The sequence below is a fragment of the Clupea harengus genome, chromosome 8 (assembly GCF_900700415.2).
Source record: "Clupea harengus chromosome 8, Ch_v2.0.2, whole genome shotgun sequence".
NCBI lineage: Eukaryota > Metazoa > Chordata > Actinopteri > Clupeiformes > Clupeidae > Clupea > Clupea harengus.
Window position 1 is genome coordinate 27,345,369 of NC_045159.1, and position 13,583 is coordinate 27,358,951.

A 13,583-nucleotide genomic window follows, 5' to 3' on the forward strand; every position below is an offset into this window, starting at 1 on the left:
TCCTCTTCTTCCTCGTGAACAAAGCAGGTTACCATCTGCCTCCTTTCAAGCAATGTAGCCTTGCCACATGCTTTCCAACTGTCACCTAACCCAAACCCCGCTCTTCCCCTCTGTACCTGCTCAATGATCTCCCTATGCTGTAATGTGCCTTGTGCATGTTGAACTGCTTGTAGTGGATTCCATTCCTTCCCTGCTTTGACCGTTGGAACAGCGTTCTTGACTGCTGGATCCATAGACTAAATCAATGGTGACTCCAAAATGTATTTTCCATACACTGCTCCAGTACTTGGACAACGTGGCCCCCCCAAGCCATTACCTAACTCCCTTAAGCATGATTCCCTCAAATTTTTCCTCCTTCAAAATAGCAACACTGTCAAATGGCACCCTATGCGTGCACGTTAAAACATGAAAGAATTTTTGAATCCTACCACTAGACGGCCAGTGCAGTCAAACTTGATTGGACACACCATAGACGCTAATGTCTTCTCAGCACTACCTGACATGTTTCTGGAGGGGTCCAGACTACTTCCAGCCATCCTCAGCACAGCGTTCAAAACAGGTCAGTGTTGAAGGAGGTCCCCCTATTCATCCTCCAACAGCCTAAAACAAATGGTATTTGAAATTGTTAAAAAAGAAAAAAAAACAGGAATAAACTTCAATACTTCTTAGTATTACCATCTAACTTTCCCAAGTATTAACACATTTTTTTCTGCCAGTTGACACTTATACTAAGTTCTTCTTTCAAATAACAAAACAAGAGAAAATGAAAGATTACCTGTTTAGGCGGGATACGGAATAAAGCTTAATAATTGAAGAACATTCTGGTCTTATGAATACCAGTACACTGTTTCATGCTGAGGGAAGAACACGGATTCAGAACTCAAAACTCACACGAGAACATCCATCATGGCATTTGTATTCTAGAGGTGTGATGGTGTAAAGGACTCGTTCTGGCACAAAAAGGGTTGGTTGGCAAACATGGTGTTGTGTTTGACTGCCAAAGACCATCCCTGCCAGTCAGATGTATCCATCTGTGTAAAGGTTTTTGAAAAGAGTAATACTCCATGTAAAAATATTAAGACTGTCCAGGAAAGGTTTGGATTGGCCATGAATTCTGCTTGAGCAGTGTCCTCCTCAGTAATGTGAACCAGCCACTGCATGGATCACGGTTCAGGCAAAGACAAACTAAAGTGAATGGAGCACAGACAAATATAGACAAAAACAAACAAATGAATGTCTACAAAAACAGTTCCATGAAGAGGTAAGTTCTAAATACGCATGGAAATTATAGATAAAATAATGTGAGAGAATGAAAAAACTGAATAATCCTAAGATTTCATCAAACAGTCTTAAACAACTATTATATCATCATGTACATTACCAGGCACCCTTGCTGCGTTTTGTCGGGGTTGAACACAGCCCATACTCCTATGTCTATGGAACGAACACATAAACTACATAAAAGTCGCTGAACCCATTAATGCAGGATTTCACTTTTAATACATCAACTGATGAACCACGTTAGACGGTATAACAGATATAGTAGGCCTGCATTGGAATAACATTCATTCCTTAGGAGAAATGACTTTATGCATCTTCCATTTACGCCTGTGTGTCAAATCACCCTCTTAACAAGGGTTATGGTGAGTAGATTCTGCAGCCTTAGCACAACATGAGAAAATGCTACTCTTCTCAGTTGAGTCCCACGCTGTCTCTGACTTTGTATGTTTGACATTGTGATGTTCAGGTTTGTCCGAGTGGGATGCCATGATCCATTGTACTAGGATGCCTCAGGGAGCCGGTCATCTTTCACTTGTGTAGGGGCCATCAGCAACATAACATCCAAGGACGGCAGACCATTTCTCTTCATTATTATTATTATTATTATTATTATTTTACAGATTATGTTATGTTCATACATAGTGGACCATAAATACATTAAAATGCTACTGATAATACTTTAATCATTTAACAATGTTGAAACTGAGTATTGTTGAGAGTCAAAGCTCAACAAATACCTAGTGCGTCTCAGTGCATTATCCAATGTGATATTACACTTGTCATTTTCATATGTGAGGAATAGCGGAACAGTTCTCCTTTTGCCAACAGAGACTCGCGGCAGTGTAGACCTACAGCACCAGCAGGTGGTCTCTGGAAACCTCGCTACTCCGACTGACTGTGAGACTATTCAGATTTAAGATAGCAATGAAACAGAACCTAAACTCAGGTGTAAGTGCTGTTTGAGATGTTACCTAATATCATAAAGCATTGGAGCCTTAATAACTGGGTGCATGTTGCGATACCCTAAACCCTATTTTCAGCACTTTCTTTAAAGTCATTCTATGACTGAGGGATCCCAATATGACTCAGCACATTTTGCTGATGTAATGAATGCTTTAAAGTTTATTTCTTGTCTTGTGACCAGCAAGAGGTTAGAGTTAAAACCCTATACCCCCATGGTGTCAGGGCATTACATTAACAGTGTTGCAGTTCAGACCATGTTAGTCTCAATCAAGATGGAGAACCATAATAATAATAATAATAATAATAATAATAATAATAATAATAATAATAATAATAATAAAGAACAAGACAAGATGTGGTCAAATAAGACCGGAACTTTTAGCAGTCCAGATCGTGACTAAAAAGTAATAAATGAAGGCTGAGACTGAAACGATTATAATTAACGATAATATGAGAGTGGAAAATACAAAACAGCAAGTGACCGTAGTAATTAGACACAAAAATAGTAATATGAAGTAGTCCTAATCGTAAGTAATTGTAACCTTATGATCAGGTGTTCATCCATGTATACATATTGGTTAACAGCCAATTTTTTCTGATCCTGCATGGAATAGGGTCTGCTAATGTGTGCACTGAGGACATAGATGAGAGTGGGAAAACAGAATTCTATTTGGCCAGATCATAAGATTTTGTGCTTTAAATTGAGGCCAAAAACATAGCACCAAGATGTGTAGTGATACGCATTGCACACTAGCTCCCCCTCCTGTTGAGTGTGAGTAGTAAATGTTCAAGGGCCCCTGTTCATGTAAGATTTTTCACAGGTTGGTGTTACACTTTTATGCTTTTAAGGTGGGTAGCTCGCTAGCTTTAGGCCAAAACTCCATAATGATTCTTTAAGTGCTGATTAAATAAACATACGCCTATACAACCAAGCTTTGGGAATTTGCGGAAATTGATCAAATAAAAAAAGTGACAGATGTACAGCTGCAATTTTCTCTCTGAACTGAAATGTGGGTCTTTTGTGCCTTAACACATTATAAAGAATACGGTTAAGTAACCCATCAGAATGATTGTTATTGCATTGTTTTCATTAAATGAAATTAATTTCTTCTTGCAATGACCCTGAAAGAGTCTTCTGTTCTTTGACGAATTCCCTGTGCTTGACCAAGGGCTATGGCCAGGTATGGCCATATAGATGCTAATATGTTTGGTTTCAACCATCTTGTCGTGGCTGTAGCCAAAAGCCAACAATCAGGGTCTAATAGCTCTAGCTCCAAGACACACAAAAGCCAGGATTCATGTCTGATGGCTCTCAACATAGACAAAAGCCCAGGAGCCAATCATGATGGCTCTGTCCTGGTGCTATTCAAACTAAGAATGGGGCACATTTGAGATTTGGTCTGGTAGGTGAAGTTATAGTCTGATATATGAAATTCACCTAAATCTAACAACCCCTTGCAAAAACATACAAGGTCACTGTCCTTAATACCATCCACACAGCTTGTAGGAATGCATTCTCCTGACGGTTTGCAGAGGTGCACTTCTCCAGATGTACTGATCAGGGAACTAACCTCAAACCTGATGAGAGAATATTTTAGTTTCTAATGATTAATCGCACTAAAAGTCGTAATAATAATAATCCCCTGTAGAGGCAGCAGAATAAGTGAGCAATTCAGGCTCTCTGGACCTTGGTTAATTGGCCCGAGAGGCCAAAGTGAACTGCAAGGATAGTGGGCTTCCTCAATCATTTTTAGACACTAAAGCATCAATGTGCACTTCATCAAGCCACTGTGGAGAGTGAGGGAGGATACCTCACATAACCCTCATGAAGCTCTCTGGAAATAATAATAATAATGATGATGAATACTTTCATGAAAACATTTCTGGGAAACTAGGAAAACTAACCTAACAACCCATGCACCATTTAATAGAACTGTTGAAAATCAGCCAGAAATGCTCTAGAAAAGTCTACTGCTCTTGATAAACCACTCATCGCCATTTAATGCCAGGCTCTCAAAGCTCAGTGCTGTTTGATAAAAGTAAAGGCAAATGTGGCAGTACAGTCCACTCCACACTCAAGTCTTAGCCCCAGCTTTAAATTTGAAGCGGTGGTGCTATAAATAAATGGCCTGCAAACCCCTAAACATAGTTATATTCATCACTGATAAACCAACGAATGTTTAAATACAGTTTTATTGTTACTGTAACAGGCTCCACAAAGGGAGTAAAAACAGATGAAATTGAAATCAAGTCATTGTGCCGGAATTTTTCTTGTCTGTTTTGAAGACTGGAGTGAAAAAGTAAACTGGTTGAGGTGGAGGTAGATAAGGTCCAAATTTGATCCGCACTGACGTCAGAGGTGGGTGAGTTGATGGTCCCATGTTGGTCTGTAATGAAATAAAACTAGGAAAGTATCTGTCGATGCAGCATGAGAGATTGGATCCCTCATTCATTCATTCTTCTTTTTGTAGTTTTCCAGATTGGCCAAGATCCAGCCTGCCGGGCCCAGGATTGCCAGCGCGAACATTGTGAGGCCAATTGCCGTCTCCTACACAAGGACATAAAACACATATTCATAAATCTAATGCACAAACTCTCCTAGTTATTCTACTGGAATGACAGTCATATGTAACTACAGAAAGGGGATACATAACAGATATGCTAAGCATCTGGCTTTACATCTGAGAACTGAAAAGCCTGAAGCTAAAGATAAGTATAGATCCCAAAAACACCAGGTCGCATGAGTCCCTCACCAGTCCAGGTAACCCAGACAATTTAAAGGTAACGTTGGCGTTAACTGACAGTTGCACAATAATCTGCCACTAACATTGGCAGTTTAATAGAAATCTTAACTACTAAATCGCTGGGTAGCCATGTCACAGGGGATAGTTTTTTTTTGTCTATTTCGTTCATCTCTAGGATCCCGAACATTAATAACATTATTAATAATAACTGTAATTCAGTTTGCCATCTCGGAATAGAGGCGATATAATCACGAGCGACAGCAAGCTAGCAAGTTCCCCAAACTAGCTTCCCAGCCAGGAAACATTTCTTACATCCAGGCTCCTCATTAGACAGATTAAACACACATTTCACCAACAATACTAACATTAATGAATTACCTCATGCTAGTTATAAGGTTACATAACACTCAAAGACATGTCTACTCTGTGTGACACTAATGTTACACAGCTAATGACCTTTATTTCCTGCTAGCAATGTAACGTTAGCCATCATGGCAAGGTTAGTTACGACACATATCATGTGAGGAATCTTAATTTAGATGTCGGAAACGCTTAAGTGCAGCTGGGACGTCGATTATTTAACAGGTTATTAATGCAACGTTTAACAGGTTTCATCTCCATGTATCGCTTTCTTGCTAACATTAGCTATTGCTAATTTATAGATGCCGTTACGTAGACGGCCTCTGCTAACACAGTGGTTAAGTTTGCTTTAGCATGCTTCTATAACCGGAGCGCAGGCCAATACCAACAGCTACTTTCGCAAACTCATTTATAAAGAAAACATACCGCTGGACCAAGGGGGTCTTTTGCTGCCCTGTTAGAAAGATTGGCTCGTTGAGACATGGTTACACTGCGCACAACGGGTGCGGAGCGAACCGCAGAGAGTCCTCTTGCAATTCCCAACATATTCAAGTAGCCGTTAGCAACGTCTCTAAAGTGTGTGGTGTAGGAGAGAGATCACAGATGGAAGGACAAGCTCACACACTGATGAATGCTGGGTAAGAAGAGGATTGTGGGTGTTGCAGTTTGAGACCTAATGCAACCGAGACGTATGACCGTCACAAAAAGTGAGATAACGAGCAAGAAATTAGGTGAAATAACAAGATATTTTCCGTTCCAAGAAAAGTGTGTTATCTTGACTAATTAAGTTTATGGCAAAGACTTTGCCGTATATCTTATTCTGAGTGAAAATGTAAGGAGTTTGTGCGTGTGGCAGTGAAGTTCTGCGCGTTTGCGACATATCTAATGAATATGAGGATGAGAGTGAGTTTATAGCAGATGTATTCTTGTGCTTAATATGAGCATTTTGTGAAATGTACTTGTATACACGAGTAACAATATAAGCTTCATTGTATTTGAAAAATATGCATGTGTATATAAACGTAGAATTACTAATTGAAGGCAAGAATGTGTTTGAAAACCATAGTAAATGCTACATGGCACTCTGAGATTCTTCTGAATGAAGAGTGCGTTACAAATTAAATGAATTATTATTATTACATATATGCCTAAAACTAAGGACATTTATAACAGGACTATACACTTTCATAATAATATGTTTAAATATAGCCGCAAGCAACAATCATCGGGGTCCAAGCCTTTGTACAATCTGTCTGAAGTAGCGAAAAATTTAATGATTTGGCCGCTTCAACAGGTAAAAGAGGACCATTTGAATTTTGTAAATTTGTTACATAAGGATTTAAAAACAAAATTAATTTTGAAGATAGACCAAATCAGGTCAGAGGAACAGAGCAAAACATGCTGTAGCTTGTTGTAGTGTTATCTTACGACTGACTTTGGGCCATTGAATGAGCCCACAAAATTCGATTGGCCATTCACACAGGCATGTAGGCTATTGGCATGGCAGCTCAATTTTGATTGGCCATTGGCAGCCATATTGTTGAGCAAACCAAATTGAACCTCGGGAGCTGTGAGCAAATGTAGCGGTGTATAAGCATACCCAATTTCTAAAGTTTAGCTCAAGCGGTTATTGAGATATTAAAATGTGTGGATGACGTTTCACAAAATGTGGCACGTGTCCAAAGAATGTGGCAGAGATGCAGAGTGTTACATTTTGTGAAGTTTGAAGCTTCATGTCACAAGATATTAGCTAGTGAAGAGCCAGATTTTTGCTTTTGACATTATTCACTAGGTGGCGCCACTCCGTAAAGTAATTGCAATGAGCTAGGATAATGCGCCTCCTAGGGGCCAGCTTGCCATCAAAATGTGCATGCGCATTGGTGAAGTATATGATACCGTTGACCAAAAATTTGTGAGAAAAAAAAGAAGAAAAAATAAAAAAAACTTTGACACTATATATACATATATGATGCTAGATGGTCAGTTTAGCTGATTTAAAGACAGAAATTATTTAAAATTACAACCATGTTTGATTTGGCCTTCTTTAACTGTCTATTAATTTGCCCGTTATTTCGGGGTAAGTTTGTGTGATGATGGGTCTACTGACATAAAAACATATTTATTCAGAACAAGGTTTATGGAATTAGTTTATTTCAGTTTCAATATTTAGAGCCAATGTCTCTCAATTTTTTTTCTCCATTTTTGAAGAACGTTGAAGAGGTTGCATTTTTTTTCCTATGTCTAAGTAACCCTTAAATATAATTTATTAAGACTATCACTATAATATACAAATTTCTTTACATTAACTCGTTTGGGCCTATTTGAAATAGAATAGTTATGTGACAAATTTGGCCCATGAAATGTGAAATTAGAGACTGAAAAACAAAATAATTGAACATAATAATTACTCTCCAGTGAGGTATAAATCCTTCATTATATACATATTATGAATGCCGCATTCGCTCAAACTGTGTAGCCTACACACTAAATACAAAACAGGCTGCATCCAGATGTCTCCTAGTCAAAAAATAACAATAATAATGTATGGAATAACACAATATAAACATTTAATAATTCCTTGCACAGATTCCACAGTAGCCCATGACAGGGAAACTGATGGTAGCTGTCACATCTTCTTGAGTGTGAAGGGTTCAGGCAGCATCCTTCAGAGGCAGCATCCTTCAGAGGCAGCATCCTTCAGAGGCAGCATCCTTCAGAGGCGTGTTCAGGCAGCATCCTTCAGAGGCTTGCTAGTGTCTTCTGTAGGTAGTTCCTCCTTTTTGGCTTTGGTGTTTTTCCGCCTGTAACCTCTGCCAAAAAGAAGATTATAATTACTTGTCCACTTAAAACTTCAAAAACAGGACATTCTATTTTGCAATGATGTTAATGTACCAGAAGAGGACATTCCTACAGAAATTCCAAAATAACCACATTTCCCTTCAGGGTAAATAAAGTGCTCTATGAATCTATAAGGAAAACAGGACAATGCAGTGCAGTTCATCTCACCTTTCCTCTACATCTTGAACTGTGTCAGGTAAAGGGGATGCAAGAGTCTCAGGCAGAAAGATGGCAAAAAAGCCACTTATGATAGGAACTCCCCCGTAAATGAGTCCCGGTAGCCAAGGAACACGCTCTCCAAGTAACTGAACCATAGGGGCCACCATAGCCCCGAATCGCGCTGTCATGGAAACAAAGCCCATGCCATTCTGCCTGTGAGGAAAGAAATAATACAGCATCACTTACACACACGGATAAGCTCATAAGCTCATTGGGAAAGAATAGCCTTTTGACATAGAAAGGAAATGAAACCATAGAAATGCAAATCCAAATATGATCATCACATTTCAATCATTAACATATCAGATACATAATATAAATAGACGTCTGTGTTTATAGACATCAAGGTGCGCATTCAGGCACAAACGAACACACTTCACTGGAGAATTGTGTGTGCATATAGGATAGTTTACCGAATGACGGTAGGGTAGAGCTCTGGTGAATACAGGTAACAGCAGTTGAACGAAGCCGCCAGGCAGCCTTTCCCCACCACAGCCAGAACGGTACGCATTGTCTGTTTCTCTGTGCATTAGAAAATGAAAAGCAATGAATAACATACATTCATATGAAACACATTCCAGGGCTTATTCAATCACCAAAGGTTTGGTATTCAATACCGGTCTATGGAAACAAGGAACTTTTACCGTAGGGCACCAACAGGTTGGAAAGTACGGCGATACCAGCCAAGATGAGGGAAGCACACTGGGAGGGCCGGCGCCCAAACACACTCATGGCCACCGTGACGATGACTTTGGCTGGGATGTCCACAGCGCCGAAGATGACCTGAATCAGGTACATGTCCACTCCAAACTTCTGCAGGTCCATGGAAAGCCCATAATAGCCAAAGCTGGTCGAGAACCTTTGAGGAATGAGGGGTCATTTTGTTGACACTGCAGCAGTGCTGAGCAGTTTGGTTTATATCTAAGCTGTATATTTCAAATAATGAATTAATGAAATAGCTTTGCCTTAATTACATTTATCATGTGAACCAATTTAGTCACATAGACAAAAGACCTCAACATGTGACCCAGAGTATTCTCGTAATGGCTTTAATAACTTGTGATGTGTGCCATGTGCGTGCGCATTAACGGTAGTGACTGAACACAAACCAGATAGCACTGAGGCAGATGGTGATGGTCCTCATGACGGGGGTGCGGACCAGGTCTAGTGCAGAATACGACCCTTCGGAGCATGACATCTCTTTCTTCATGGACTCTTGGAGGACCTGTCGACACAGACATACACCTTTAGTAGGGTTGTCTTAAAGAGACAGTATGCCACAATTTGCCACTTTTTGAAGCATGTTTTTCTATGCAACTATTCAATTCAATTCAATTCAATTTTATTTATATAGCGCCATAACAATACAATTGTCTCTAGGCGCTTTACAGAGCCACTACATGGTATCATGGATCTCATCTTGTCCACGGGCCTGAGCAAGACACACGGGTACCACCAAAGACACACACACTGTAACATCAAAGCAATGAGACCTGCAGTAATGGAACTGATGTACCTCAAGAGTAATTTTCTCTCCCTCTGCATGGCGGCCATTGATTCGAGCGACAGCCTGGAGGTTTTTGACAGCTTTTTCGGACTTCCGGTTTAAAACCAACCACCTGGCAGATTCTAAATACCACCTGTAGACAATTAAACCAAATCTTTGCCACTCTTCGTCTCAAACCATTTGTTACCCCATACACTGCCAACATTACAAATTTCAGAAAAGACGGGTTTCGTTTCACCACGTACAGTATATAGACCCTCTCTCACCATGAGTAGATGAAGAAGCCATAGAATGGTAGTGACACAGCCAATGTAAGCCAACGCCAGTCACGGATGAAATAAGCCACAAGTGCCAGCAGCAGCTGCCCGATCGTATAGCAGTAACCTGTCCCTGTTCCCACGATCGTCCGCACTCGCGTGGGGATCCACTCCAGAACTGGACAGAGGTTGAAGGTCATAGACATAGGTAGAGGGAACAGTTGGGTTGCGATAAGCTATATTTATTCATAGCATTTAAAAAAAATGGATTACTGTTTCAAAGGACACAGTGTCTTTGAAGGTCTCACCAAAGGGCTTAGCACTCTGACAGAGCGACCTCTATACCCTCATTTGGTCTGTGATCTCATTGCCCAAAACTGAGGCACTGCAAACTTACCTAGAGAGAGGGTGTTGAGCACCAGTCCAGAGAGAGCCATGCCACAGCCAAACCGGAAGAGGCAAAAGACGGTGAAGGACGTGGCAAAGGCAGTACAAGTCCCTGACACTGCCAGTAAGAGATATGAGAATTGCAGCAGGTAAAGCCTTCCAAATCTGTGTTCCAAAGTTGAAATGAAAAAACTATAAGTAACACATTACTGTGCTGTCATGAGGAGAATAGAGTGATTTTAGTGTCATGGAATCATCAGTCTGCCAGTGATAACTTGTTCATAAGAATGTTGTAATAATGAATCACAATAATGTAAGTGTTTTACACATTGGTTGTCTTAAATGTTGTGAAAGTTTGATGATTAAAGGACCCTACTTGTCTGACAGTCCCCCAAATATAACAGCACCTATAAGCACCCCTCCCATATAAATGGTTTGACCCATCTGTTTTAATGAACGCTGGTCACAAACCAGGTCCCACTGCAGAGAAAGAGAAACCAGGTTTAGATGGCACACCAAGGATAGTCATCGAGAATCTCGGTCCTAGCATTAGCAAACATTCAAAATACAAAGTAATGCTCACAATTACTGCATGGAAGAACCTAAACAGGTTGGATCCAGCTTAATGAACACACCACTGTGACCGTACCTCTGTAATAATGGTGGAGCTCCTCTCAGTCTTTCCATATTCCCATCCATCTTGGCATCCCTGTAGCTCCACGTCAAGAGTGTCTGCAAAGGCATCCTCCTCCTCAGCCTCAGCCCTATCCGTCACATTCAAGAGGCCCCACTGCGGAGTGGCATAGCGCTGGCATCTGGCCGGCTTGTCCTTCTCATCTACCGGGACGGTGATGCGTTGCACCTGCTCCTTGGTGAGCGTGTGAAGTGAGAGGTTGGCGTGGGCGCTGCAATGGTGTGGTGGCACCGGAGCCACAAAGTTTTGCAGCAGGTTGTGGCTGGCCATCATCAGTATGGGTATGCAGAGGAGGGTGACGTGCATCACCTGGAAGCGACCGGTGCCGCCCACCTGATCCAGGAGTTCTCCGAAAGCCATGCTCGGACGGAGCGTCTGGGACTATCCTCAGAGTGTTACCCTTCTAAAGTCCTTCAGTACAGCGGAGCACATGAGAACTGTGAAAACACCAACCATACATTGTTTCTCCTCTGTCAGGACAGTGCAGGCGCACAGGCTTCCACACAGTTATTGCATCCCATAGTACAATATGTTACAACCAGAAGACATCAAAGTTCAGAGGAAAGACAAAACAAGGAAGTTGATAGCTGGAAGGAGAGAATAGGATATATAATACAGTATTTCACGAGGCCTACTGTATATTCACCTTCTCCCGTAGCTTTGAGTTTTTTAACATCAACATCTAACACTAAGCCCATCATACAATTTTGAGCACCCTTTTTAAAAGTCTCAAGTGTCTAATCTAAGCTTCACAATTCAAAGACATATTTACAGAACGTTTAAGTATTTATATGCATACTTGAGGAACCTGCGACTTGACTGAGATACATCTTACCTTTGGTGATTTCTTTCCACAGATGTTGTTGGAGTGGACTTCAACAGCAGTTCAATATCAAGTACAGTTCTTGCTTCAGGAGTGAAATGCAAAAGTACAGTGTCTTTCATTTGTCTTTCATGCACATAGGACTCCCTCAGCCCATGGAGCCTTGTCAGTTGAAGCCAGAATTGTGAGAAAAAAAAAAGGCTGTAAAAATCTGTGAAGTCAAAACTGTTGTAAAACTGTAAATAAATAGCCCTGCGAGGTTATGCAGTTTATGGTAATCCGCTTTTACATTCCACAGGCTTTGCTAAGGAAATGTGGTTCTTCTGAAGGCTGGATTATAAATCAGTTAACTGATTGGAGTCCAACACAGCAACCACTCGGATGGAAAGAACCCCAAACCTTTTACCTAGCTGTGAACTAAGTTAGAACATCATCATGCTCCGGTCCACTGTAACATGGATATGGGCTCCGAGACCCCTGCTAGTGTTCCTTGGTCTTTGAAAATACTTCAGTGACGCAAGTTTGCATCACTTTTAGTGGGAGGTAGTATAGGCGGGAGACAGTAGAACATTTCAGAACATTATGTGGATTGCTTAAATAGTGATTAGTGACTGACTAGTGATTTGTCTGGGTCAGGCTTTTTATTTGACAAGATTAAGGCAGACAGCTAAAAGATTGCAAAGCTTGGTAGTAGAACAGTAACCCAAAGCATAGTGTTTCCAAGAGTTCTATATCTCTCTGTTTGCCTCTGTTTCAAAGTTCAAACTTCAGCTCTTCAGAGCTGTACTTTCACATCAATTGAACTTCGTACGCACACCATGAAACTTAGAGACTGATTCCTGGAAATGTTCCACCATGATTAACCAGATTATATCAGACAAGTCTACCACAAGTCTACCACAACAAGTCAGAATTTGCTGTGTTTTACAAAGATTCCTCTACATGACATCCCCACAGGGTTGTAGTTTTCACGACCAACTCTCCCTCTCTCTCAACAGCTGTGCATACCTACTTCAGCCCAAAGACTCTCACTAAACAGCTATTCTAACTCATTATGGCTATCATTGGAAGAGTTGTCGAAATGACTGCAGTTCACAATCCAGAACAGGAGAAGTCAGGTTCAATGATTTAAACATTGCATTGAAAGTGCTGAAACATGCTATACAAAAAAACTATAATAAATATATGTAATTTATACATATTATACATCTCTATGTGACGGCGAAGGCTCAGTAAAGAGGTATTTAGCATAGCAGGGTTATTTTCCCCTCACGGTTGGCTGTGAGGAATTTGCTCTGTTTGACTGGTGAAACAGCATGAGATGCCAGAACAGATGACTCTCAGCGGATTGCCTCTGAAAACACTCGGTGACATAACTGCTCAGAGTGTCTGTGCTCGGTCCAGTAGATGACACCACAGGGTCGCAGACACCCACTCGGGGGATTAGCATTTGTCACGCATAGGGACCAAGGGTTCAGGATCCACAGCTTTGCTGTCTAACAAGCACAAG

At 40.9% G+C, this 13,583-nt stretch overlaps 2 protein-coding genes across 2 annotated transcripts; both read right to left on the reverse strand.

Annotated features, from left to right (window-relative positions):
- Positions 1 to 4,419: 4,419 nt before the first annotated feature.
- Positions 4,420 to 5,982, reverse strand: LOC105894555 (cytochrome c oxidase subunit 8B, mitochondrial). The gene is made up of 2 exons (XM_012821109.3): positions 5,775 to 5,982; positions 4,420 to 4,792 (listed from the first exon to the last, which is right to left on the reverse strand). Exons 1-2 carry the CDS (start codon positions 5,892 to 5,894, stop codon positions 4,694 to 4,696), a joined length of 219 nt encoding a protein of 72 aa, XP_012676563.1. The 5' UTR covers positions 5,895 to 5,982; the 3' UTR covers positions 4,420 to 4,693.
- A 1,496-nt stretch (positions 5,983 to 7,478) lies between these two features.
- slc22a6l (solute carrier family 22 member 6, like) lies at positions 7,479 to 13,145 on the reverse strand. Its single transcript, XM_012821771.3, has 11 exons — positions 12,086 to 13,145; positions 11,206 to 11,687; positions 10,933 to 11,036; positions 10,567 to 10,721; positions 10,179 to 10,347; positions 9,922 to 10,045; positions 9,515 to 9,630; positions 9,050 to 9,264; positions 8,819 to 8,927; positions 8,355 to 8,558; positions 7,479 to 8,158 (listed from the first exon to the last, which is right to left on the reverse strand). Exons 2-11 carry the CDS (start codon positions 11,608 to 11,610, stop codon positions 8,074 to 8,076), a joined length of 1,686 nt encoding a protein of 561 aa, XP_012677225.2. The 5' UTR covers positions 11,611 to 11,687; positions 12,086 to 13,145; the 3' UTR covers positions 7,479 to 8,073.
- Positions 13,146 to 13,583: the final 438 nt, after the last annotated feature.

What these genes read in the sequence shown, in the direction of transcription:
- slc22a6l (XM_012821771.3), bottom strand. Translation starts at nt 11,610, where the DNA reads ATGGCTTTCGGAGAACTCCTGGATCAGGTGGGCGGCACCGGTCGCTTC. An exon ending in GCTCAACACCCTCTCTCTAG is followed by an intron (nt 10,348 to 10,566) that starts GTAAGTTTGCAG and finishes ACCTCTGTCCAG; the next exon opens with TTCTGGAGTGGATCCCCACG. An exon ending in GGCTTCTTCATCTACTCATG is followed by an intron (nt 10,046 to 10,178) that starts GTGAGAGAGGGT and finishes AATTGTCTACAG; the next exon opens with GTGGTATTTAGAATCTGCCA.
- LOC105894555 (XM_012821109.3), bottom strand. Translation starts at nt 5,894, where the DNA reads ATGTTGGGAATTGCAAGAGGACTCTCTGCGGTTCGCTCCGCACCCGTT. An exon ending in AAGACCCCCTTGGTCCAGCG is followed by an intron (nt 4,793 to 5,774) that starts GTATGTTTTCTT and finishes GTCCTTGTGTAG; the next exon opens with GAGACGGCAATTGGCCTCAC.